Below are 25,292 nucleotides of genomic sequence, written 5' to 3' on the forward strand. Positions count from 1 at the left end.
ATTTTTCACCAGGTCTGATGTGCATGGCAATTTTGGTGAGTTTTCGAGTATGTTTAGGGCCTCAAAAGTTTAGGGCACGAATAATAATAATAATCCGAGCAGTTCCAATAGGGTCTTCGCACCCTTTTGGGTGCTCGGACCCTAATAATAATAATAATAATCCGAGCAGTTCCAATAGGGTCTTCGCACCCTTTTGGGTGCTCGGACCCTAATAACTTTGCAATCAAATGATGTAGACTGAAACAGAGAAGAGAAAACATGCGCTTGAATTGAAGATAGAGGGCCTCACACATGATGAGGTGGTGAGAGTCCAGCCTGCAGGTCACGGTGTGTCCACATGGGGGAGCTGCAGGACCAACTGCTAAACTTCATCAAGTCACCAAAGTTCAAGAGGATCTGGAGGTGAAGATGACCACATGCTGGAGGGAGGACTGTACTCTGCAGAGACTACAAACTCTAAGAACAGACTTTAGACTTTAAAACATCCATCAATCAATCAATCAATCAATCACAAGCCATGCCATTCAGCGCAGGCGATCATTTCTCTCCATCTCATCCGATCTTTTACTTTCTGAATTGTGACTGTTGCCTGTTCCATGTGTAGCCATGATGTCAGGCCGTCTATCATTTTCATTCTGTCTGCCTCGTCCTCTCTTCCATTCATTTTTCCAGTTGTGACAACATATTCCAGGATCTCTTTGCTTCTGATGTGTCCAAACAATGTTGCTTGCCATTTCCTCATTTTGTTCAATAGCGTATAATTTGCGTTTAGTGACTTTAAACCATCTTCATTGCTTGTTCTGTCCATATAAGGTGCATGTAGCATGCATCTGTAAAACCGCATCTCTGCTGCAGACATTTTATTATTTATGTTCCAAGATTCACATTCGTACACTAGAACAGGTAGAAGGTACAGTTCTCATACGGATGCTAATGGCTATTTTCTTATTTGTCAGTATAATTTTCATTTTCATAAATGCTGTTCTTGCCGTTGCTGCTCTACATCTGATTTCTGTTTCACACCTCCCATCTGATCTGTCATCCATGAACCGAGATGTTCGAAATGATGAACCTGCTTCAGTGTTTTTTGGTCTAATTTTATGTTACAGGTTGGGATGACATTTTCCTTTGAAATTACCATTACGTCTGTTTTCTTTTTGTTTAAAGACAGACCAAGTTTTTGGTGTTCTGTATCAATTATGGATACTACGGTCTGCAAGTTTTCTTCACCGTTCGCTATCAGCACTGTGTCATCTGCATAACGTATGTTATTTATGTTATGTCTTGAAAACATACTGCAAGCTTTAAAACACACTTCGGCCTCTAAAACCAACTTAAGGCTCCAAAACAGACTTCGGACTCTGAAACTGATGCTGCCGACTTCTCAGGAGTAACACTGACATTGAAGAGATTCAAACTGCACAGGTTTACTTCCTGATTTTGCGGGAAGTCGACGCCTCTGACACAATTTTAAAAGGTCATTGGCTTCAAATACATCAGTAAAACTGAGCGTATAATTCAGGAGATGGTGGATGAATCAAACCTTGTCTGATGGGATTAAAATGAGCCAAACTGCAATCAGCCAGAAACCTTGTTAAGCTGATGGACCGGACTACATGTTCCCGTAAAACAAACTGATCGATCAGCTTTAGGAAAACCCATCAGCCTCTCTCCATCAGGGGGTCAAACATGGACCTGAAGGTGTCGGAGGACAAACCTCTAACAGGACAGTTCATGGTAATCTTTCGTCTCTGTCATTCTTTCCAACCTTCATCTGTTTTCTATTTTACTGATTTCCTCACACGAAACAGGAAACAGCAGAGCACCTGAGGCTTGAGTGCACAGTTCATCATATTTACAGATTAAAGCCAGCAGCTCTCTGCTGGTCAGATTAACAGCTGACGGATTACTGAGTCATGAAAGTGCACTTCTTTGTTTTTCAGAGGCGACTGTCGGGACACGAAATCCTTCCATCTGACACTTTTCTCACAAAAACTAAAGTCAGCTGAAGTGTTTCGGAGAAGATTAAAATTCTAATTTCGTTCTGATGGTACAAGACATATCCTGAAAATTTCTGAACCTTCACAGAGTCCAAATCTTTAAGCAGGAACTTTTTAAAAAAACATCTTCTGGAGCTTCATGGAGATCTTGGTTCCTCTCAAATAAACATGTTGGTTCTCAACAGTTTTATTGTTTTTCTTTTTTGTCTTTTCAATATTTCTATCACTAATTTTATCACAATTTTCCTTTTTTGGGGGGGTGCCTACATCTTCTGTTTGTGTCTTTGCTCAACTGTGTTTGAAGTGAGGCCTCCAACACAATGAAGCTACAAGTACAATCAAGGTTGATGTTGTTATCAAATGATCCCCAGAGAACAGTACATCTGGGCTGGTCTGGCTTTTACTGGGAAGAAGAAGCACAACTGTAGACTTTAATTCTTGCAATATAGAAACCTGTTGTGAGCAGAATCTGTTGCCCCCTCATCACCACCACCCGTCAGGGGGCTTCTTGACAACAACGTCCTGATTTTGTTTAAGAAGCTGGCGGTCATGTTGTCATGTACAGTGCTGTGAAAAAGTATCCCCCCCCCCTTATCAAATTCGTATTATTTTTGCATATTTGACCCATTTTAATGTTTAAGATCATCAAACAAATGTAAACATCAGACAAAGATAACCCAAGTAAACACAAAATGCAGTTTTAAAATGGTGATTTTGTTTATCAAGGGGAAAAAAAATATCCAAAGCTACCTGGCCCTGTGTGGAAAAAGTCCCCTAAACCTAATAACTGGCTGGGCCACCCTCAGCAGCAACAACTGAAATCAAGCGTCTGGAGGGTTTTCCAGCATGAACGACCTTTTTAAGGTCATGCCACAGCGTTTCAGTCGGATTCAAGTCCAGACTTTGACTAGGCCTCTCTAAAACCTTCGTTTTGTTTTTTTAAGCCATTCACAAGTCGACTTGCTGGTGTGTTTTGGATCAGTGTTTTGCTGCAGAACCTGAGTGCGCTTCAGCTTGAGGTCACGAACTGATGACCGAACCCTCTCCTTCAGGATTTTCTGGTAGAGAGCAGAATTCATAGTTCCATCAGTCACAGCAAGTCGTCCAGGAGGAACCAGGTGGGAATCCACACTGATGTCAAGGTTCTTCGATACTTTCGTTGAAGTTACAAAATCAGAGGGCACATCAGGTAACCTGCAACTTATTTTCTTCACATCTGGACTTTTGCCTCAGCTTACCCTCGTTTCTTGCCAACTGAAAGCAAACTAACCTAAAAGCAATATGACCTTTGGGTCACACTGGCGTAAATTGGCTGAATTTGTCAACTAATGGGAGCCAACAAAGGCTACATCCACGACAGGTACAGGTAAGACATCCTCCTGCAGCTTTGTTCACACCTCTGACAGGTTCATGTGTTCAGCATCTGGTACCTTCAGCCTCCATCGTTGATGCGATTGGCCCATTACATAAACCAGTCGTATCCTGATTAAGCTGAAGAAACAAATTATTTGTCAGTTAAGCATTGACAGACATCGATCAGCTTCTGTCCCTTGGATCAACAAACTGCTTGTTGATTCAATTGTTGGAGGAATCAGAGGTAAAGATGTTAATAAATAACTCAGACTTTCAGGATTTCAGTCCACAGTGTTTCCTCTCCTCCTGTTAGTCCAGTCGTCCTCCCGTAGAGATGGTGTCCAGCTGGTTTCTGGTTGTGTTGGGGGTCTGTAGTCTGGTTGGGGTCCAGGCTGAGGTCATTTTAACGGCAACTGAAGACGATGCAATTCTAAATCCTGAGCAAACCACAGAAAATGACCTGCGAGTCCTGGTGCTGCAGCTGAAGGCCAGAGTGGAAAAGCTGGAGAAAGAGCGTGAGGACAGAGGTCAGTCTGCTATAAAACAAACCCACGATGATCGAGACGATCCCTTCAGCTCAATCTGCTCGTCCTCAATAAATGTTACTGCTGCTCTTAAAATAGGAATGTTGATGGATAAAGTCTGATCTCCACCTACACTGTGACATTATAAAAGAGCTATTAGTACAACAGAACGTAAAGGATAGTCGATCAAACTACTTTTCAGAACTAATCTCCCATCAACACAATCTCAGGTTTTTTGTTTAAAAGTGTAGATCAGCTTTTAAATCCTGCTCCCCCAGAGATGCTGACTGTGAAATGTTTTAAACTGATTTTACTGATAAACTGGAGTCAGTTAAGCCAACGAGGCCACACACTGAGTCAGTTTTATCCCATCACATTAGGCGAACTTTTAGAAGCAGTGTCTGAGACGAATCGTGTCTTTAACTTTGAAACACACAAGAGACCATTTTACTTCTTTTTTTCTTCATGCTTGGATTACTGCAGCATGTCTTTTTACTTACTGGAACCAGAAAACTAGCAGCCGACTTCAGATAGAACAGAACTGAGTTGCTTCTAACCAGAATCAAGAAACTAGAGCACATCTTTCTTGTTTGAGCCACGATGTTTAAGGATAGTAAGTAAGATTTTACTCATCATTTTTAACATTACTTTCAGTTGTTTCTTTAAACTTTTGTTTGGAAAGAGCTTTTCCCGATTTTTTTACTTTGTATTTTTTGAAACTGTCTTTTATTTTTTTCAGTTTTATTTTTTTACTTTTGAACAACTTGCTGTTTTTATCTGTCGTATTGTGTTTTATTTACACGTCTGTATGTTTGACTTTGTTGCTTTGGAAAGCACTTTCATTTCAACAAGTGCACTTTAGATAAAGACTGTTATGTTATTTTCTGCTTTCTTACATATGCATATGCGGGATGTGTTGTTTGTCTGTGAGTGAGGCTTCCACTCATGTCGTATAAAACTATGTAAAACATTTAGTTTAGTTTTAATCTGTGTGGCTTCCTGCAGTCGGCGCCCAGGTGGCATTCTCAGCTTCGCTCCGCACCACTACCGAATGGACCCACGTGGGGCCTTACGACACCAACATCACAATGCTGTTCAAGAAGGTGACGACAAATATCGGCAATGCATACGACAAAGACACAGGTAGGACTCGCCCGGTTGTGTCAGAACATTTGTTTTTAAAGGTCCCATGTAGTGATTTGTGATTGTTAGAAACTTGGAGGTGCAAAATAAAAGCTATGAGGATATGAAGATATTCACTTTTGCCATTTCTCAAGACCCCCCACTACTAGACGGCCTCCCTGCTCCCTCACCACTTGCTGCTTCCAAGTGAGCTGTTCAGAACGAGCAGCTGCCCCAAAGTCCACCGGGTTCATTTACTTTCTACTTCTGTTAACTCTCAACAGTGAACACAAGAGTCTTCATGCACTCCCGGCATCTAAGGAAGTGCAGATCCAGTGAATTATTTGTGTTTTTAATGGGAGGGTATGAATACATTTGAGGACGACTGTACATACACCTGTTCTGTGACTGCAGGCATCTTCACAGCCCCTGTGAAGGGACTCTACTACCTCCGGTTCACTGGGTGTGTTGGAAATTCTGGGACCCTGAACGCAGCACTGTTTAAAAACGGCATCAACATGTTTGCAATCTACAACACTCTGGGAACCCACAGCAGTGGATCCAATGGCATGACGCTGGAGCTGGAGAAGGGCGACCAGGTCTGGATCATACTCTGGCCAAGCAGCAGTGTCTTCGATCAGAGTCGACTCACAACCTTCAGCGGTTTCCTCGTCTTTCCCATGTAGGCGTTGCCTTTAGCACCTGCAGCTGCTGTGGAGACAGTGGAGGAAGCCAAATCTCCTCTTCACAATACACAAATTAAAGTCTCATATCATAGAAACCAATGCCAAACTATGACAAACCTGAAGGGGTTTTGGAAAGAAAAAAAAAACAGTTACCATTAAAAAATAAAGAAGAACCAATAACCAGTTTTTGAAATTCTGAACTGTTTTGAGCTGTTTGAAGCAATAAAAGCCCTTTAATTTCTCCTGTTAAATGGTAATGTCATTTGTTGGAAAGCTGTGGAGCCCCAACATCCCAAAACATTCTATTTTCTGTTGTTGCTGTTTTAATTTTCACACACGCACAGAACTAAAACAGTCACAGGACAATGCCCATTGAAGATAAAGACAAAAGGAAAAAGATTTCATAAAAGAATAGAAATGGCACAGAAAAGCAGAGAATAAGACAAATCAGTGATGCAGACAGAAACAGAGAAGAGTAAATATGCACATTTGGGGCCCCTGGAGGTTTTGGGCCTCCAAGTACGTCCCAAATATGGAAATTAATCCATCTTATTTTAACAAATAGGACTGTCACAAGGGGCTGCAAGGTGGAGCGGTGGTTAGCACCGTCGCCTCGCAGCAAGAAGGTCACCAGTTCGCGTCCTGTTGAGGAGTTTGCATGTTCTCCCACACAGTCCAAAAACATGTTGAGGATAATTGGTGATTCTAAATTGTCCGTAGGTGTGAATGTGAGTGTGCTTGGTTGTCTGTCTCTAAGTGTAGCCCTGTGATAGACTGGTGACCTGTCCAGGGTGTCCCCTGCCTTCACCCTGAGTCAGCTGGGATAGACTCCAGCCCCCCACAACCCAAGAGAGGATTAAGCGGTGGATAGATAATGGATGGATGGAATATTGGGAATAAGGCCGAGGTGGTGTGCAGAGGACCAACAGGTGGACTGGTCTGTTTATGTGGATAAAGCTGATGGATCAGATGGAGATTTGGTTACAAGAGCCTCAAATCAGCTAAATTCTGATTAAACAATCCCTTATGTCTGGATGCAGGTTGTACCTGAATGCATCACCAGTGCCATAAAAAGCATAAAGATACTTCAGTAAAAATACAAAAGCAGTCCAATATCCCTCTGACATGTGATGCAATATAAAATAGCATCATTTGGAAATGCTTTAGTGAATGCAGCTGTTTAACTTCCAGCCTCACAAACAGGAAGAAGAACAGTAAACAGGATTTACAGCTAATTAACTAAAACATGAAAACAGGTCCAGCGATGAGACCAGACTGGCTGCTCGTCCTTCCTGTGGTCATCCAACAGGAAGTTTTCATCCACATCAGATTTCTCTGTCAGGAGGAGTCAAGTCTCAGATAAAAGACAGACGAGTGCTGAGAGGACGGACTCAACATCAGACTGTTTTTAAATCCTCAGTTCACACAACAGAAAACCAGACGACTCACTGAAACAAACAATCACATAAAGACAAAAAACTCTTCTGTCCAGGTCCCGCCCTTTCATGACCTAAACAATAATGGCTGCCAGATAACTACTTAGAATTGTTTTTAAATTAATGGATTATCAGATTTTAAAGGGTTGGAAACATGTAAAGACGCTGTTGTGTTTGTAGACAAAAGCAGCAAAAGCTCTGAAAGCAGCTTGAACGTTTTCTCATTTTCTGTGATCATAAATGTAGAATTGGGGGATTTTAGTGACTGTTGGTCACAAAAAGGGGAAATGACTGATTTAAACAACGCTGTAAATCCCAACACAGCTGCAGACAAAACCTTCAGTTCAGTCCAACACATTTCAAAACACATTCAAATCTCACCTCACCTGACTGGAAAAATCACTTTTTTAATCATATAGTGAAAACAGGAAAGTTTGGTGGTTTCATTTTAGAACTGCAAAATGTCTGAGTTGAACATCTCACTGTAGATTTGTGGACATATTGTTTGTTTGTTGTTGTTTTTTTAATACAAAATCACTAGTGTTTGTTTTATGAAGTAAGAAAATTATGTAGGAAATTTACAATGTATTGAAACTGAACTCCAAAAGACCAAATTATATCAGCTTTATAAATCTAAAAAACACCCCGAGAAAACAAAGAAACATTACAATTAAAAAAGCTTGTTTTTGAAATAGAATTACATTTATTTACAAAGCAATTTAACAAAACAAAACAAAACAAAACATAAAATAATGCAGTTCTTGTGGAATAATATGTCTTGAATATTAATATATATATATACATATATATATGACTTAAGGTAAAAAAAATAATAATTAAAAAAAAAAGTGTAGATGCTGGTGTTCAGTGCTGCAGAGATGCTTTTAATGTGATTTACTGTCTGGATTACAACCTTCAAACACTTTCAGAAAAAACATAAAAATGAATAAAACAAACTCAATGATCAACTAAACAAACACTAAAGTGTTGCTTAAAGGGAACTGGATTAAAAGTTTGCATAATTAAAATAAAATGACAGTGTTCAGACGTTAATATTGTGAAGCTTATAAAACTGAAACCCACTGATTCTAAATGACCCGTAACAGGATGTCATAAAAACAATAATACAAATGTGTGAAAATGACACAGATCAAATTTATGCTCCTTCTCCCCTTTTGAAAAACGGTTTGGTGAGGATTACAGAATACGCACTCACTAAAAAGATGTCATTTATTTAAACATCTGATCAGGTAGTTTGCTGGAACTAAACTCGGTTCATTTAGAAACAATTACCGCACCAAAGAAAGCTCCAGCTATTTGTAGGTATTGGATTCTCCTCCCAGCCTGCATATAATCATTTAAATAGATATTAAACATAGTAACATCTTTAAGTCAATTAAAAGTAGAAGATGGGATGGTGGCCACAGTAGAACAGGTTTGAATGCTTGAAGTGTCTTTTTTTAAAACAATTTCTTCTTAAAATTCTTTTTATACCAGAGTAATGCTCCTAGTTTGACAGTGAAGGTCGCATGTTGACAGAAGCATCTCTTCTGTCTGTCTGCATCACTTCTGTTGGATTATAATTCATTTTCTCCTCTGACTCTTGTGGTAAACAGATGAATGTGTAGAAACACTGGAGCTGAGACTCACTGATCCTGGAGGGTTTTGTTTTTTTTTGTCCAGAACACACATTTTACCTGAACCCTCCCTGCACCAGAACAGTGCTGCCATTAAAGTGAAACAACACATTCACGATCCACAACTTTTTACTCCTCCATCCCGAGCCCGGAGGAGTCCGTCTCCGTCTGGCCGACCTCAGCCGCCGGGTCCCGGCCCGCAGCGGTCCGGTGAGTCGGCAGGTTGGACGGATCCTCCGCGGTGACAGCGGGCGGCTCGGCGGCGCTCAGAGCCGGAGAGGTGAAGCCCTGCTCGGCTTGAGGAGGCTCGGTGGGTCCGGTAGAGGCTTCCTGGAGCCCGGTGCTGTGAGTGTTGGTGGACACGTGGCTGTCAGCATCTGAATGATTATTGGTATCGATCAGGTCTCCATCAATAGATCTATGATCACTGATCAGAAAGTTGTTTTCATCTACATCACTTTTACATTTTGTTTTGTTTTGAAGTTTCCTTGCAGCTGGTTCAGTCTCGGAAGAGCTGGATCCAGGTTCTCCTGTCCCGGTCCTGGTGCGGGTCGGTCCGGGTCCAGCGGTGGGTTTCCAGATGAGGCTGTAGTAAACAGCGAGGACCACGGCGGCCAGGGACACGGAGGTCACGTAGACCACCACGGTGGCCAGCCTCACCCACTTCTTGTTGGCTTTGGCCACCAGCTTCGCCTTCTTCTCTCCGGTGTAGGTGGCCGGTTTGCCCCGGTCCGCAGGGCCGAATCCCGGGGTCCAGGTCTTCGGGTCCCTCATGGTCGGACGGTGGAGGACCGGAGGAGGCGGCGAGTGCGATCCGTGGCAGCCGAGCAGAGTGTCTGCAGAGCCGGCGGAGATCCGTCAGCCTCCCGGTGGCTTCATCATCCCGGTGTGGAGCCGCAGCTGGACTCCTCCAGATGTTTATACCCGTGTCAAGCTAACCCGAGTCAACACGGACCGGACACTCACGGACTGTGCTTTCAAAATAAAGCCGGATGTTACATTATCTTGATTTTTAATTTCAAAGTAAAACATTGTGATTTTGTGGCTGATTGTTATGATGCAGCGAAAGAAGAATTCATACAGAGAAATGACAACTTCTAAATAAACTATGTTCAACCAGCAAACTACACTGAGTTAAAGGAAATCAACTTTACCTTAATAGTTCTGTTTTTAATTAGTTCTTTAAAAATGACTGTTACCATAAACAAGTGAGTTGATTACTCATAAAAATTAAGGTGTTTTAAGTAGTTTCTCATTATTTATAACGCATTTCTGTGGGTTACACACTTAAATGAGACAGAATAAAGTGATTTTGATGAAATTTCACAGTCTCAGATTTCAAACATCACATCACAGATAAGAAGCTCAAGGGATGAAGAAAAGTTAAAATCTAATGATTCGTGCTCCAATCAGCGTAGTCGTTTTGGCAATTTTTAAAAAGATAGCAGGCTTTTCAAACCCACTGGGGAGTTTTGTGGCGTCATGTTGTTATGAACTAAATCAGAGTTCGATATGCTGTTTGTTTCTATAAAGCCCTGTTCAAATCAATGTGACAGGTGACTAATGAAAGGAAAGCCTGACATCAGCAGCTTCTGAACATCTTTCTTCCAAAAGATAATCCCTCATTTGGTGTTTTGACGATGGTGGTGGAGAATGCTGTTTAACAAGTTAGTTTAAAACCTCTCATAGCTGTTCAGCCGGGTTGAGACTGTAAAGGTCAAAACATGTGATTCACACGACTTTCATCAAACCATCCAGTGACTCTTTGAGCCCAGATGGAGTCATCGTCATCCTGGAAAAGATCCTCCCATCAAGATAGAAATGTTTCATTGTAAGACCCAGAAGAACCTTATTTGACTTGCAGTGACAAGTGGACCCAAACAAAAAATGCAAAATGTATCTGCACAGCCTCACTGTCGGGTTCAGGTTTCCCTTTGATTCATCATCCATCCATCATCTATACGCCGTTTAATCCTCACTAGGGTCATGGGGGGCTGGAGTCTATCCCAGCTGACTCAGGGTGAAGGCAGGGGACACCTGGACAGGTAACCAGTCTATCACAGGGCTACACTTAGAGACAGACAACCAAGCACACTCACATTCACACCTACTGCTCGGGGAGAACATGCAAATTCCACGCAGAAAAATCTCAGGTGTCCTCACCAGGATGTGAACTGGCGACCTTTTTGCTGCGAGGCAGCGGTGCGAACCACCGCTCCACCTTGCAGGCCTGGGTTATAATGAACACAATAAATATACTCCCTCTCTAATGCACCAGGTTAAGTCCCTCTCTCTTGCTTCAGTTTTTAAGGAGGAGAAATATGCGGAGCTCTAAATCCTCAGGGAAAGAGAACAACAGCCCGTCCTTCAGGTACTGAGCCCACTGGAGACTCGCCTCCTAAAGAGAGAGATGAGCTGATGAATCAGTAGCTGGCACCACAACTGAGTGCAGTTCTAAGCAGATAATTAGTTTTCGTAAATTGTAGCCAGACAAAGTCCCTCTCCAGTTATTTATTAACATATAAAACTTTTCTCTCATATTTTTGCTTCTTAGAACAAAGCACGTTTTGCATCAGGTCTGATCATCAAACTTCTCGTCAGAGGGTTGTAATATTTAGAAATTTTCCTCAAAGGTTTTGATACATCCTGGTTCCAATGCTGAAATGCTTGAAAAATCAACAAACACAGAACTTCCCATCAGCCAAAGACTAACTCAGTGTTATTAAACCCAAATTTTACGGATATGGTGGTATATTATCAAAGCTCAATAATTTAACCCTCACATGACCAACACTGCATCCACACAACTGCAGCCAAGCATCTTTTCCATCCTCTGCTATCCATCTCAGGACATTAACACAGCATTACTCTAATAAATCACCCATCCTGAAATGATAAAGACCCACCCTGCAATTCAACAAGATCAGTTTCTGACATCTGTCTAGAAATCCTGGCTGTGTGAATTTGCCTTTTTGCAACTGTGGAACCTTCATCATCCCAGCTCCCCACGTACAATTAGCAAACTGATTTATGGTGCCTTTAATGGGTTCAGTTGCACAACATGTCACTTTGTTGACATCATTTTTTAAGACGCTTTCTAAAACTTGGGTTTCATCTGTGAACCTTTAAAGCATGAAGAACCTTCGGAGAACACGTGATGAAGAAGAGTGAACACACAGACAAACTCTTGGTGCTCAGCAGGAACTTTATTTCTCTACAGATTAATGATAGCATGTCATAATCAGTTGTAGCGAAACAAGGTCAGTGTTTGTCTTAAATCTAAAGGATTCAGCAAAAGCTACGAAAACAAGACGCTGTCTGTAAGTGAATTTAATAACTAATCCTCGGGATGAATCTTAAATATCACAGAGTAGACAAACATCAGATTAAATTAAAAAGAAAACAAAGCATAAAATCAAACATTTTTGAAGCTAATATCAGCGAGGTAAAGGGTTTTTTAAAATAAACTTAAAATTTCTTCTAAAACTGTGGATAATGCTGCTCTCTGATTGGCTGTCAGGAGTGTCAGTGAATTGAAGTCCAGGGAACATAGCGGCAGCACAGATGCTGCAGTTAATTAACCGACTGGTGAAACTAACACAATCTTAATCTAGTGGCCGCTAAACTGTGAGGCAAATTATAAAAATACTGCAGGAGCATCGATTGGGTTTTTAGTTCCACTGGTGAGTTAAAACTTCTGCTAAAAATTCTAAACCAAAAAAAAAAGCAGCAACATCAACATGGCTGTGACGATGGAGCTGTGGAGGATCCCAAAAGAATCCTTCCAGGAGTGCATGGTGACGTTCCAGAGAAGGCTGGGAAGTGTGTTAGACTCCAGGAGGATCACTTGGAAGAAACGTGTAGTTTGTAGTTGGGATTTGAAATATATCTTCTGTGACACCAGTCCTGAAACTTTTCTGACACACCTTGTCCAGCTCATTATCAAAGGGGCTACAGAAAGATTTTAAACCTGAAAGATGGTCTAAACTCAGATGTTTGTCCATTTGCTCAGAGGACAGAAGACACAGACCAGACTCCCAGGTGTCCACAGAGAGACGACAATATGCAGAAAATGTGGGGATTTTTTTTCATCTTTTCCCTAAAGAATCTGTTTCTTTCCTCAAAGAGCAATTGAGAAGCCTGAACTCCTCTTTTCTACCTGACAGAACATGACATCCTGACAGCACCAGGACTCATTACTGAACAAACACTCCACAGGGACCCTTCAGAGACAAACTCCCCAATTCCAGTTAAACTTCCTCAAACCTCATTGTTGATGTTTTGGGTTTCATTTGGGCACCATGTCAAAACAACCCAGTCTCCACAAAATGACATGTCTGCACAATTAAACTGCATTCTCAAATATGTCATACGAGATGCGTTCTTTTGTAACGTATCACAAATACTAATCAACATTCCTTTGCCACTGATTTTATTGATTCATTGTTGCTTCTTTTCAACCAACCAATCACATACTAGATGGGGCAGGACTCGTCAACCTTGGTAACCAAGAAAGTGGAAAAGAAGCCTCAAAAATATAGTGAACCGGTTGTATTTGAAACCATTTTTTTAAACCCACATTTTAATCCTAACCCTAAGCAAGTAATTTTGGTGCCTAACCTTCACCAGGCTTTTGAGATGTAAAATCACCAACAAAAGCATGATATTTTCCTAAACCTCACAGCGTAGTTTGGTGCATAAACCTAAAAACAAAGTGAATAAAAACCAACAGTAAACAACCCCAGGCAGACAGGATTGGTCAAAACCAGTGAGAATATTTTTACTGAACACTCAGACTACCCAGTCTCAAATGATCGGTGGGAAAATTAGCACTACAACTGCCTCTGGTACTAGTAATGGTGATAAAAACAAGTGTTTCTGTTGATCTCAGGTTCCGTCGCAGCTTTGGGACCAAACATCCAGGAACAGGAACATCTGTCAATCAAAACATAGTTCTGGATTTTAACTAGAAGCAGCAGAACAACAAAAAACATTCACAGAGTTACTGTTGTTATCAAGATCTATCTCTGCCCATGTTTAAGGTTGAAGTTACTTTTTGTCATTACATTTTTTCAGAGTTATTTTTTTTGGCTTTCAGTCACATTTCATGGCCTACATTACAGGTGGCCATGTGGTAAAGTTTAATTTGTCATCACATGAGATGTAGTTCATGATTGTAATAATAATAGTAAGTTAAGTTTTGTTGTTTCCATTAAGAACTTGTTTTTACCATCATAAACCCTTCAAACATCATAAATATGTTGCTAATGTTGAAGAAGTTTGACTGTAGGTGATCTGTGGTAATCACTATGAATGTTTAGTGTACATGGACTCACCTGTGAGGGTGACTTTCTGGGATCTTGTCACTCATCCAGCCCCTTTTTGGAGGATCCGTCTCTGGTCTTCGCCCTCAGCTTATTCACCTGCGACTCGGCGATGTCGGCCCTCTCCTCAGCTTCCTCCAGCTCGTGCTGCAGCTTGCGGAGTTTGGCCATGTTGCTGTTGGCTGCCTCCTCTGCCTCCTCGGCTGCATGTTTGTAGGACTTAACCTTCAGCTGCAGCTTGTCCACCAGGTCCTGAAGGCGAGCCATGTTCTTGCGGTCTTCCTCAGTCTGGTAGGTGAGCTCTTTGATTCTGCGTTCATACTTGCGAACCCCCTTAATGGACTCTGTTCCCCTCTTCTGCTCCACTTCCAGCTCGTTCTCCAGCTCTTTGATGCGAGCTTCCAGTTTCTGGAGCTGCTTCCTGCCACCCTTCATTGCAATCTGCTCGGCCTCATCCAGTCGGTGCTGCAGGTCTTTGATTGTTTGCTCCATGTTCTTCTTCATGCGCTCCAGATGGGCACTAGTGTCCTGCTCCTTCTTGAGCTCCTCGGCCATCATGGCTGCATCTGTAATGGCCTTCTTTGCTTTATCCTCAGCATTGCGGTTCTCCTGTATGGCCTCCTCCATCTCATTCTGCAGGTGGAGGAGGTCAGCTTCATGCTTCTTCTTCTGGTTGATCAGGCTAGTATTTTGGGAATGGAGGAGCTGCATTCGCTCTGTTGCATCAGTCAGCTCCTGTTCAGCCAGTTTCCGACTTCTCTCAGTCTGCTCGAGGGCGGCCCTCACTTCCTCCAGCTCAGCCTGGATCAGGTTGTTTCGCCGTTCCAGCAGAGCGATGTTTTCTCTCAGGTCATCGTTGCCATGCTGGGTATCATCCAGCTGGAGTTGAGTGTCCTTTAGGAAAGCCTGCAAGCTCTTGAGCTGTTTCTGGGCGTCGGCTGCTTGCCTGTTAGCTTGGCCCAGCTGTATCTCCATCTCATTGAGGTCACCCTCCATCTTCTTCTTGACCCTCAGGGCCTCATTTCGGCTCCTGGTCTCAGATTCCAAAGAAGACTGAAGAGACTCGAGCATTCGTTGATAGTTCCTCTTGGCCTGCTCCATTTCCTCGTCTTTCTCAGCCACTTTACGCTCCATGTCAGCCTTCACTTGGTTGAACTCCAGCTGGGCTCGGAGGATCTTGCTCTCTTCATGTTCCAGAGAACCTTCTGCCTCCTCCAGAGCTGACTGGAGCTCAGCTTTTTCCTGTTCAAGCTGCTTTCGGATCTTTTCCAGTTCGTGTGTGCTCCGTCCGCCTTCTCCAAGCTGATCAGTAAGGTCAGAGATCTCCTCTTGGAGGTTCTTGTTCTCTCTCTTCATGGTCTCAAGTTGATCCAGTGACTCCTCATAAGCGTTCCTCAGTTTGAAGAGTTCAGTGCTCAGACACCGAGCCTCCTTCTGGGAGGCCTCTAACTCACACTGCGACTCCTCAAACTTTTGCTTCCACTCTGCCAAGACTTTGTCAAAGGTTCTTTGTTTTTTGTCTAGTGCTGCAGATGCTGCATTAGATCTCTCAAGGTCCAGCATCAGGTCTTCAATCTCATTTTGAAGGCGGTGTTTGGTCTTCTCGAGGGATGAACACTTTGCGTTTACAGCCTCGATGGCCTCCTCTGCCTCCTGCAGTCTCTGAACCAGCTTCTTCTTTGCTTCTTCCAGCTCCTCTGTTCTCTGGATCCCGTCAGTTTCATATTTAGTCCTCCATGCTGCAACCTCAGTGTTGGACTTGGACAGGGCTCTCTGCAGCTCAGCCTTGGCTTCCTGCTCCTCTTCAAACTGTTCTCGAAGCAGATCACAGTCGTGACGGGCAGACTGAACAGCGTGGGCGAGGGCATTCTTGGCCTTCACTTCTTCCTCCAGCTGTCTACGTAGATCTTCAACTTGCTGGTTGTACGAGTTCTTCCCTCTGGTCAGTTGTGATATCAGACACTCCTTTTCCTCCAACTGACGTCCAAACTCACCGTTCTCAGTGAGCAGCTTGGCCTTCTGGGTTGTCAGGTCATTGACGGTCCGTTGAGCCTCCTCATATTTACTCTTGTATTCGTTCATGTTGTCTTCCATTGTGCGGCACATTTTCTCAATGTTTGACTTGGCCTTCACCACACTCTCCATGTTAGAAGACAAGTCATCCAGCTCCAGCTTCAGCTCACTCTTTTCCTTTTCAAGTTTCTGCTTTACACGCTGCAGGTTGTCGATCTGTTCTCCCAGTTCAGCAACGCTGTCAGCATGTTTCTTTCTCAGAGATGCAGCAGTTGACTCGTGTTGGAGGGTCGATTCCTCCAATTCCCTGCGCAGCTTCTGAAATTCAGCATCTCTCTTCTTATTCAGCTCCACCTGAGCTGATGTGGCTCCACCAGCTTCCTCCAGACGTTCACTGATGTCCTCCAGCTCCCGAGAAAGATCAGAGCGCTGTTTCTCCACTTTGGCCCGGGCTGCACGCTCAGCATCCAGCTCCTCCTCAAGCTCCTCAATTCTTGCCTGGTTTTCTTTCAGCTTCTTCTGGAGCTGAACTGAAGCAACCTGCTCATCTTCAAGCCTTGAAGTTACTTGGGTGATCTCAAAGTCTTTTTTCTTCAGTTTTTCCTCAAGCTGCTGCTTGTCATTCTCCAAGTCCATCAAACTCTCCTGGGTCAGTTTCACATCCCCCTCGAGCTTCCTCTTTGAGCGCTCCAGGTCCATCCTGACTTTCTTCTCTTGCTCCAGCGAACCCTCCAGATCATCTACCTGTTGCTCTAGCTTAGCTTTAGCTTTGGTCAAGCTGTTGGCCTTATCTTCTTCACTCTGCAGGTCATCCAGTGTCTGCTGGTGAGCTTCCTGCAGTGCCTTCTTTTCTTTGGTCAGCTTCATGATGTTCTCATCCTGAGAAGCCATCTCCTCAGTTAGGTTTTTCACCTTATTCTCTGTAGCGTGTTTCTCTTTTTCCACCTTGGCTAAAGTTAGCTCCAGGTCATCTATATCTTTCTTCAGCTCAGAGCATTCATCTTCAAGCTTTCGTTTCTTTGCTGTAAGATCAGCGTTCAGCTCCTCTTCATCCTCCAGTCTTTCAGCCATCTCTTTCAGCTTGGCTTCCAGTTGAATTTTGCTTTTTATAAGCTGTTCACAGCGTTCTTCAGCATCTGTCAGAGTGTCCTGTTCAGACTGAATTTGCAGAGTCAGATCATTCTTCTCTTGGAGAAGAGTCACTATTTTCTCCTCTACTTCCTTCCGTCTTGCTTCTGATTTCTCCAGAGCTTCTTTCAACTTGCCGAATTCATCCTTCATGTTGGCCATCTCCTTCTCAGACTCAGCACTCTTCAGTAGAGGTTTAATTTTGAAGAAGAGTTTCATCCATGGCCAGTTCTTCACACCCAGAAAAGACCGAAGGTTCCACTGGATGACCATTAGGGCATCCCTACGTTCCACAAGCTTAGCAAACTGCTCCCTCATGAGGATGGCACGAGCATTGGCCTGGATCCTGGTGATGATTCGAGAGAGTTGCTCATCTCGCATCTCCTCCAGAGTTCCTAGCAGCCCAGCTTTAAAGAAAACCTTTGTGTGGCCAAACTTGTACTGAGTGTGGTCGATGTCCAGGGATCCCAGCAACTTTTCGGCACTTTTTTTGCAGTCAATGAACTGACCCTCTGGGATGGCAGAGGCATTTAAGATCCTGTACCGCTGCTTAAAGTCACCATAGAGGACCCTGTTTGGGAAACCCTTCCTGCAGATCCTGATGCCTTCCAGGACACCGTTACAGCGCAGCTGGTGCATCACAAGGCAGTTGTCCATGACTCCTGGAGTTTTCTTCTCATTAGGAATCAGACAGCGAACAAAGTGGGGATGAGTGGTCTTCAGATTATTCATCAACTTGTTCAGGTTTTCCCTGTGAAGAGCAGACACCGTCTGAAATGAGGAGCCTTTCTTCTTGGCCCCTTTGCCACCTCCCTTGTCTCCACTATCAGCTCCAGAGTAGCTTGAAAACAGCAGACTGAGAAGCTTAAGAGAGGATTTCTGGTAAAGACCGACCACAGTTTCATTCAGGGGGTCTTTGTTTTTGACCAGCCAGCCAGCGATATTGTAGTCCACCGTGCCAGCATAGTGAACCAGGGCAAAATGAGCCTCTGCTTTTCCCTTTGCTGCCCTTGGCTTCTCAAACATCTTGTTCTTGCCCAGATGATTATCATAGAGCTTGGACTTGAAGGTCTGGTCACTGGCTTTTGGAAACATGCATTCCTCCTCCAATATCGACATGATCCCCAGAGGTTTCTCAATCAGGTCAATACAGGCCTGCAAATCCATCCCAAAGTCAATAAACTCCCAGTCGATTCCTTCTTTTTTGTATTCTTCTTGCTCCAGAACAAACATGTGATGGTTGAAAAACTGTTGCAGTTTCTCATTGGTGAAGTTGATGCACAGCTGCTCAAATGTGTTGAAATCAAAGATCTCAAATCCAGCAATGTCCAGCACTCCTATGAAGTACTGACGGTGCTGTTTTGTGTCCAGCGATTGGTTGATTCTCACCACCATCCAGTTGAACATCTTCTCATACACTGACTTAGCCAGAGCACCGATGGAGTAGTAGACTTGGTCCACACTTTGACCTTTGGTGACATACTCATTTCCTACCTTGACTCTGGGATGGCACAGCCCTTTGATGAGGTCAGCGGAGTTCAGCCCCATTAGGTAAGCTGATTTATCAGCTGCCTCTGTTCCATCAGGTTCAGCCTGTTCCTCTCGCTGCTTCTGTTTGAACTTCATGTTTCCATAGTGCATGATGGCACCAGTCAGCTTGTAGACGCCCATCTTCTCCTCTGGAGTGAAGCCAAGCACATCGAAGGCACTGTCAGTGGCCATCAGCTCCTCCGCGTCATTGATGGAGGCGACCGTTACCTCTCCTTGGGAGATGTAGGAGTAGTCGTATGGGTTGTTGGTAATCAGCAGCATGTCCAGCAGCTCTGGCTTCTCATTGGACAGGATCTGGTAGAAGATGTGGTAGTTCCTCTCGGCCTTGAGCTGAAAGGTGACACGTGACTTCTCCAGCAGGTATGTCTCGATGTCAGCAGACGACAGTTTGCCACTTGTGCCAAAATGAATTCGGATGAATTTTCCAAATCGAGATGAGTTGTCATTTCTCAACGTTTTGGCGTTGCCAAATGCTTCCAGCGCTGGGTTTGCCTGGATGATTTGATCCTCCAGTGTCCCCTTGCTAGTGTCTTTTTTGCCTCCTCCGACTGCAGCGATGCTGGCAAAGTACTGTATGACTCTTTTGGTGTTCACCGTCTTTCCTGCTCCGGATTCTCCGGTGATGAGGACAGACTGGTTCTCCCTGTCAGTCAGCATGTACTGGTAGGCGTTATCAGAGATTGAGAAAATATGAGGGGGAGCCTCACTCCTCTTCTTCCCCCTGTAGGCTGCCACCACCTCAGCGTCGTAGACCGGCAGCCACTTATAGGGGTTAACAGTGACGCAAAAAAGCCCAGAATAGGTATAGATCATCCAAGCTGCATAACGCTCTTTGAGGTTAAACAGCACGGCAGGCTCATGGAGAAATGTGAACATCGCCATGTCTTCAATTTTGTCAAACTTTGGCGGGTTCTGGGGGTGAACGTCGGACTCCTTTACTGTCACTGTCGTTCCATCATCCTTCTTGACAGTCGTCATCCCTGCATTTTTGCTCTGAATTTGTCCCTTTACATATTCTACTTTATCATCAACTACAAAACATTCAACTTTGATGTCAAAAGCTCTGGTCTGAGCCTCCAGACGCTCCTTGTCCGACTTCCTCAGGTAAGGAGCAGCCTTCCCAAACTCGGCCATCAGGGCATCACCCATGGTTGAAGGTGGAGGTCCTTGACCGTCAGATGACAGAAAAGCCTGAGAAGAGAGACTGGTTTCCTGCTGACGCTGATCAAGGACTGCAGCCTCTTCACATTCACAGGAGTTTATAAAGGCTCCCTGGGGACCAAATTAGGAGATAACTGCTGAAAAGAAAAAAACAACCTCACTAAATTTGTCCTGGGATGTGATTGCACCATGAGGGCAGATTCAGGACCTTTGGCTGTTAAAGTCCATTTTAGGAAAAGTAGAGTTTCACTGCTTATCTGCCTGCTGATAGAGACTCCTGACACCTCTCCATTTAGACTCTACTGTATCCTCACTGCAGCTCATTTTGTCTGCTGCTGAGTCATTCAGCTTCAGTGAAAAAGTCCCTTACTTCCCAAAAATCACTTATCTCCAGTCATTTTAGATCACTCCTTATATATTCATCGGTTTATTTAATTCTGTTTGACACAAAAAGTGTTAATTCCTCAAAAAATATTTAAAGGCCTCCTAATTTATTAGAACTAATTTTAAGTAAAAACTAAAATAAGTGCAAAAACACTTACAGTCTGCAGAAGCTATAAAGATAAATTAGAAGCAAGATTAGAACAAACATCAACAATATTATAATAACTTAAATAAGAGTGGATGTGAGGTACTGCAGAAATAAATACATAATATTAATGAGATTTTGTCCTTTATCACGACCAATATATTTCATTTTTATTGACCAATTTGTGTTATGTATTTATTTGTTAATTTATTCATACTTGTGCCATATCTTGTTCTTAATGCAGCCATACATGCAGTCCTTGAGTCCATTATGGATTCCTATAAAAGTGGATGAACTGAACGTTTAAGGTCAAATTTCCCAGAAATCCTTCTTTTTCCTTTGACAGAGAGGTAACATGGATGGCCTACGAAAAGTAAAATAATACGTTAGTGTAACCGGCAATAAATTGTAAGTTACAACTTAAAGTTAACATCTTAATTGCCAAAGTCAAATTTCACTGTTTACTGAAATAAATTTGAGTTTTATTGTGTAAATTTCCTTTTTCACAGTAATTCAAACCTAATCTAACTTTGAATTGCAAAAAAATATTAGTCAGCTTTAGAAATGATTCGTGGGTCTTTTACCTGATAACAAATGCTGACACATAAATTTAAATCTCCACAAACAACTTTGATCCTCGGTGAAACTCACAGAAACTGATTTGAATCTTTTAACATTTCCAAACCTCTTGTGTCAGTGTTTAAATGACGTGTTGAATCTGTCAGAATGTGTCTGAGATTTCAGTTAAAGATGTTTATTTGCTCCTCTGTGCTAAAACCAACAGTCAACTTTAAGAAAATGAGCTCAAATGAAGCAGCGATGGTTTGCTGCAGTTCTTGGTTTGGATCCGACTCGCTGTTAATCTGTACAACGAAGAGTGTGCTGTGATGTGCTGAAGTGTTTTTGTCTGTTTATCTCTGACAGCCAGGACTCTTTGACTCGCAGCCTGCAAATAGAAACCAGACACTTTTTAATCTGCGACATGTGAAGATGCTTGAGCCTGCAGAAGCACTTACCGTCCTGTCTGAACATCAATACTCTAACATGTGTCTGCAGCACCGGGTATAAAAAACTGCAGACATCTGGTCAGACTAATAATCCTGCAGTTGATGATTTAGATCTAAATGGTTTCAGTCTGTGTTTGATTTACAGAAAACTTTGTATGTATTGGTTGTGTTCTGCGAGAAAGGATTTGAGAAAGACAGGTTGATGTTTCCAAGAGTGAGCTACTGAAAACATTCTGATTCAGCACTACATTGCTTCTGATCATTAGAGGGGAAGGATGGCAGAAGAGTTGTGAGGATGAATTTAAATTATGTTTACTTAAATTATCTTAATTCTGACTGAAAAATTTAAGCTGTTGTACCAACTATCCACCAGCGTGAACCTTGTATTGGTTCTGGTTTGGAGTTTAGCTTTCTAAGAACTTGTTTAGCTCGAGCCACTAAAGAGCCACTTCATTACGTCACTGTGTATAAATGTTCTAACATCGGTTTCACTCCCTCCAGTTTATTCTGAACTTCTGTCAGTGAGCGCAGTGCAAAGAGACAGTTCGTCTCTCCAACAGATCTCTGCTGGCAAACCAGTGAGGTCAGTGTTTGTGTCATGGTCACTTCCTTTGATGTTTTAATATGAAGGCGTTCATGAATGCCTTTATGACTGACAGCTGGTAAAAAAGACGAGTACTGACCTCACACTGCTGCCTCAGTGTTGTATTAAAGCTGTGGATCAAGCAGACTAGTTCTGTTTTTTGTTTTTAAAATGGCAGTCACAAAGTTTTAGTTGAAGTCTTGTTGGTCACAGTCATCCCACCTCCAACTCCTGATGTAAGTGGTTCTTTGTTCTCGGCCAGCAAAGTGTTGGTGTCGCTCTGGATCCAGTTTTCCTGCTGAGAAGCGGTTGTTTGGTTGTCAAAGAACTGGTTTAACATCAAGTACTGGCTCTGAACCAGCCCTGGAACTGCCCTGGTGGGAAAGAGGTGTCTGGGAGCAGCAGCATTCATGATCACAGTAAATCTGTCAGACGAGAAGTTCAATTCACAGTTTACAGAAGAATATAAATGACAAAATAAATGCTTTTAAGAAGCACCAGTCTGTTCTGAAAGTACCTAGTTGATTTTAATATCATACAAACTCTATAAAACTGAAACTAAATGAAAGAAATTGGATAGAAAAAAAAAAAAAAAACACCAGAAGAGTTAACATCACTGCAAAGGTCTAGTAAAAATCTGGGAATTGGCGCCGCCATAGCTCACCTGGTTGAGCTGGTGTCCCATGTACAGGGGCTGTAGTCCCCAATGCAGAGGTCATGAGTTCGAGTCCTGCTCATGGCTGTTTTCTGCAGGTTCTTCTCCTCCACTTTCCTGTTTCTCTCTCAACTAAACTATCAAATAAAGGCAAAAAGGGCCAAAGTAATAACTTTGAAAAAAAATACAAAATTTAGATGTTTAATGTTAGATAATTAGTTTTAACTTCAGTCACAAAAATGTGTCCTGTCATTTGGAGCATTAGAAGAGAAGCAGTGAACAGACTGTGCGACACTTTAAATACATCAGGTTTATTATTTCGAACATGTCACTAATATGTGCAAGGTCACATTCAAACTGTGCAAGTTTTCAAAATAAATCCACCTCTTAGTTTATAACACGAACAGCGAGGAAGAGCTTTTCATCATCGTCACAGGAAAAAAAAAAAATCCTCAATATGCACGTTTGTGAACAGAAACATGCGAACATGGTGTCAAGATGAAATTAATTTTACCAGATAATCAAACAAAAAGACATGAAATTTATCTGTTTTTGATGTTTACAGACCAAATGATTAGTCAGTTAATCCATAACAAACATAATCTCTATGCATAACCTAATTAACCTGAATGTAATTAACTACTCATTAAAACTGAAGCTGTTACATCATTTTATATGTTGACATTTTACTGACAATTTGATTTCTGTTGTGTTTCTGGGCGCAGACATATTAATGTTCTGTTTTGATTTTCTTATAAAAATAAAGCTCTGATACAGAGCTTCTTGAATTTAGAGAATCCTCTCCTGCTCAGCTGAGAGAAATAAAAATTGTCCTTAATTTTTTAACACTTTTTTACATTTATACATTCCTGTGAAGTTGTTCTTAACAGAAATTCTGACCTGAAATGTGTCTGCAGCTGATCTGAAATCAGAATCAGACTAAAACTGCTTTAAAACAGAATCCTGCATTCATTTGTTTGACTTTTTTTTCTTGTTAAAGGCTTGAATTTGTCTTTAACGCTAAGTTAGAAATGTGCTTTTTTGATATTTGTTTTTTATGGCTTATAAAATGATCTGTAGAAACATAAAGGAATCTGAAATGTTCAAAAGTTCAAATCCTCCATTTTACTGTTAAAAATTACAGAACAGGAGGTCAAAAGTCAAACCGGGAGCAGCACTCAGGAGCTCAGGTAGCAGGTAAAAACAGGTTTGTCCAGTTGAAACTTCTGCTCACTCACAGAAAACTGTGGACAAACTGTCATCATAAAGGGGGAACATCAGCTGTTTCAGGTTAAACAAACTAACCTGTAGCCGGAGGTCAAAGGTCACATCCTGAAGTGACCTCTAGACCCTCAGAGTTCAGGCCTACTGCTCCCCTCAGACTGAGTTCACTCACCTGATTGGCAGAAGGAGCTCTGACAGGCACCTGAAATGGGAGGGGCTTACAGTAGCCCAGGTACGTGATTAGCTGCTGCAGTCTGTGGCTCCTTAGCAGCCAATCAGAAGTGAGCTAACGTGTAACATCTGTAAAAACAAAGCCACTGAAGTTGAGCTGCTGCAGCCAAACTAGCCTCAATGTTCAGGTGAGTGTCAGAGGCTAACTCAAGTGAGTCTCAGCTGAGTTTCTGGTATCTCCACATGAGGGTGTTTAGCAGAGCGACATGCGTTTGCGGTGTTGCTCCACCAGCGGCACCAGGCAGCGCGGCGTCCCAGCCTGCAGCAGGAACGGGTGCTCCAGCAGGTCGGCGGCGCTGCTTCGCTGCAACGTGTCGCGAGTCAACATGCAGCCCAGGAAGTCCTTCAGCACTGGAGACACCTGGATACACAGACAGTGACATCATCAACTACTGACCGCTAGCCGGCTAGTTAGTTAGCATTTTGATTAAATCTCTGATGAGGAGTCACGTTGACGAGCGTGAGTGTCTCTGACCTTCTGGATGTTCTTGACGTTCGGTGCTGGTTCGTCTCTCAGCTTCTTCATGGCGCTGACGGGTGTGTCGCTGAAATATGGCGGCTCTCCGTCCACCATCTCCACCACCATGATGCCCAGGGACCAGACGTCCACCTTAAACACAGAAGCCATTTATGTGTCTACATCTGATGCTCCAAGTGACTCCTTCAGCTGAATCTAAGTCATTTATTAAATAAACATTCAGCACCAAGTAGCTTTAGGCAGACATCTAAAACTGATTTTAACAGTCAGTGAGGTTGGTCATGTATCTGGAGGCTTCCTACCTCAGTCCCGTACGGCATTTTGGAGATCACCTCAGGAGCCATCCAGTACGGAGTCCCAACCAGAGATTTCCTCTTGGGGACGTCTTTGCTGATCTGAGCGCAGAAACCAAAGTCTGACAGCTTTATCTGCAGCAGGAGGCAAGAAGAAGAAGAAGCAAAGAAGAAGGAATGAGCTGTCTTTTACATTGTCTTTATGAACAGCATCACATGCACAAACCGAGTGAGAGCGTTCTGGTAACCTGATGTTTCAATTCTGTATTTCTGAATGAGTAAACAAACAGTCACCAAATGAGAAAACTGGCCTCTGAGAATCATCATCTTCATGCTGTTTGCAGATAAACTGTTAAT

General features: G+C 42.8%; 3 protein-coding genes across 3 annotated transcripts in view; 1 reads left to right on the plus strand and 2 right to left on the minus strand.

Moving 5' to 3' along the window:
- The first annotated feature begins 3,633 nt into the window (after nt 1-3,633).
- On the plus strand, nt 3,634-5,936 carry LOC103368658 (complement C1q tumor necrosis factor-related protein 3-like). Its single transcript, XM_008297086.1, has 3 exons — nt 3,634-3,880; nt 4,883-5,020; nt 5,414-5,936. The coding sequence occupies exons 1-3, from the start codon at nt 3,688-3,690 to the stop codon at nt 5,683-5,685; spliced, it is 603 nt and encodes a 200-aa protein (XP_008295308.1). The 5' UTR covers nt 3,634-3,687; the 3' UTR covers nt 5,686-5,936.
- Nucleotides 5,937-13,631: 7,695 nt separating this feature from the next.
- LOC103368659 (myosin-6) lies at nt 13,632-19,923 on the minus strand. Its single transcript, XM_074465732.1, has 2 exons — nt 14,095-19,923; nt 13,632-13,693 (listed from the first exon to the last, which is right to left on the minus strand). Exon 1 carries the CDS (start codon nt 19,921-19,923, stop codon nt 14,122-14,124), a length of 5,802 nt encoding a protein of 1,933 aa, XP_074321833.1. The 3' UTR covers nt 13,632-13,693; nt 14,095-14,121.
- A 3,076-nt stretch (nt 19,924-22,999) lies between these two features.
- The window catches only part of LOC103368664 (serine/threonine-protein kinase PAK 6-like), a 21,459-nt gene continuing 19,166 nt past the window's right edge, over nt 23,000-25,292 (minus strand). Inside the window, exons 6-8 of the mRNA XM_008297097.1 lie at nt 24,945-25,070; nt 24,640-24,774; nt 23,000-24,525 (exon numbers count right to left, since the gene is read on the minus strand). Of these exons, the coding sequence (XP_008295319.1) occupies nt 24,358-24,525; nt 24,640-24,774; nt 24,945-25,070 (429 nt within the window). The 3' untranslated portion in view covers nt 23,000-24,357. The remainder of the gene's footprint in view (nt 24,526-24,639; nt 24,775-24,944; nt 25,071-25,292) is intronic.

Source organism: Stegastes partitus, unplaced genomic scaffold (assembly GCF_000690725.1).
Source record: "Stegastes partitus isolate 25-593 unplaced genomic scaffold, Stegastes_partitus-1.0.2 Scaffold1185, whole genome shotgun sequence".
NCBI classification, from domain to species: Eukaryota; Metazoa; Chordata; class Actinopteri; family Pomacentridae; genus Stegastes; species Stegastes partitus.

Coding starts and splice junctions, on each gene's coding strand:
- LOC103368659 (XM_074465732.1), bottom strand. CDS start 19,923: ATGGGTGATGCCCTGATGGCCGAGTTTGGGAAGGCTGCTCCTTACCTG.
- LOC103368658 (XM_008297086.1), top strand. CDS start 3,688: ATGGTGTCCAGCTGGTTTCTGGTTGTGTTGGGGGTCTGTAGTCTGGTT. Junction 3,881..4,882: donor GAAAGAGCGTGAGGACAGAG/GTCAGTCTGCTA, acceptor GGCTTCCTGCAG/TCGGCGCCCAGGTGGCATTC. Junction 5,021..5,413: donor TGCATACGACAAAGACACAG/GTAGGACTCGCC, acceptor CTGTGACTGCAG/GCATCTTCACAGCCCCTGTG.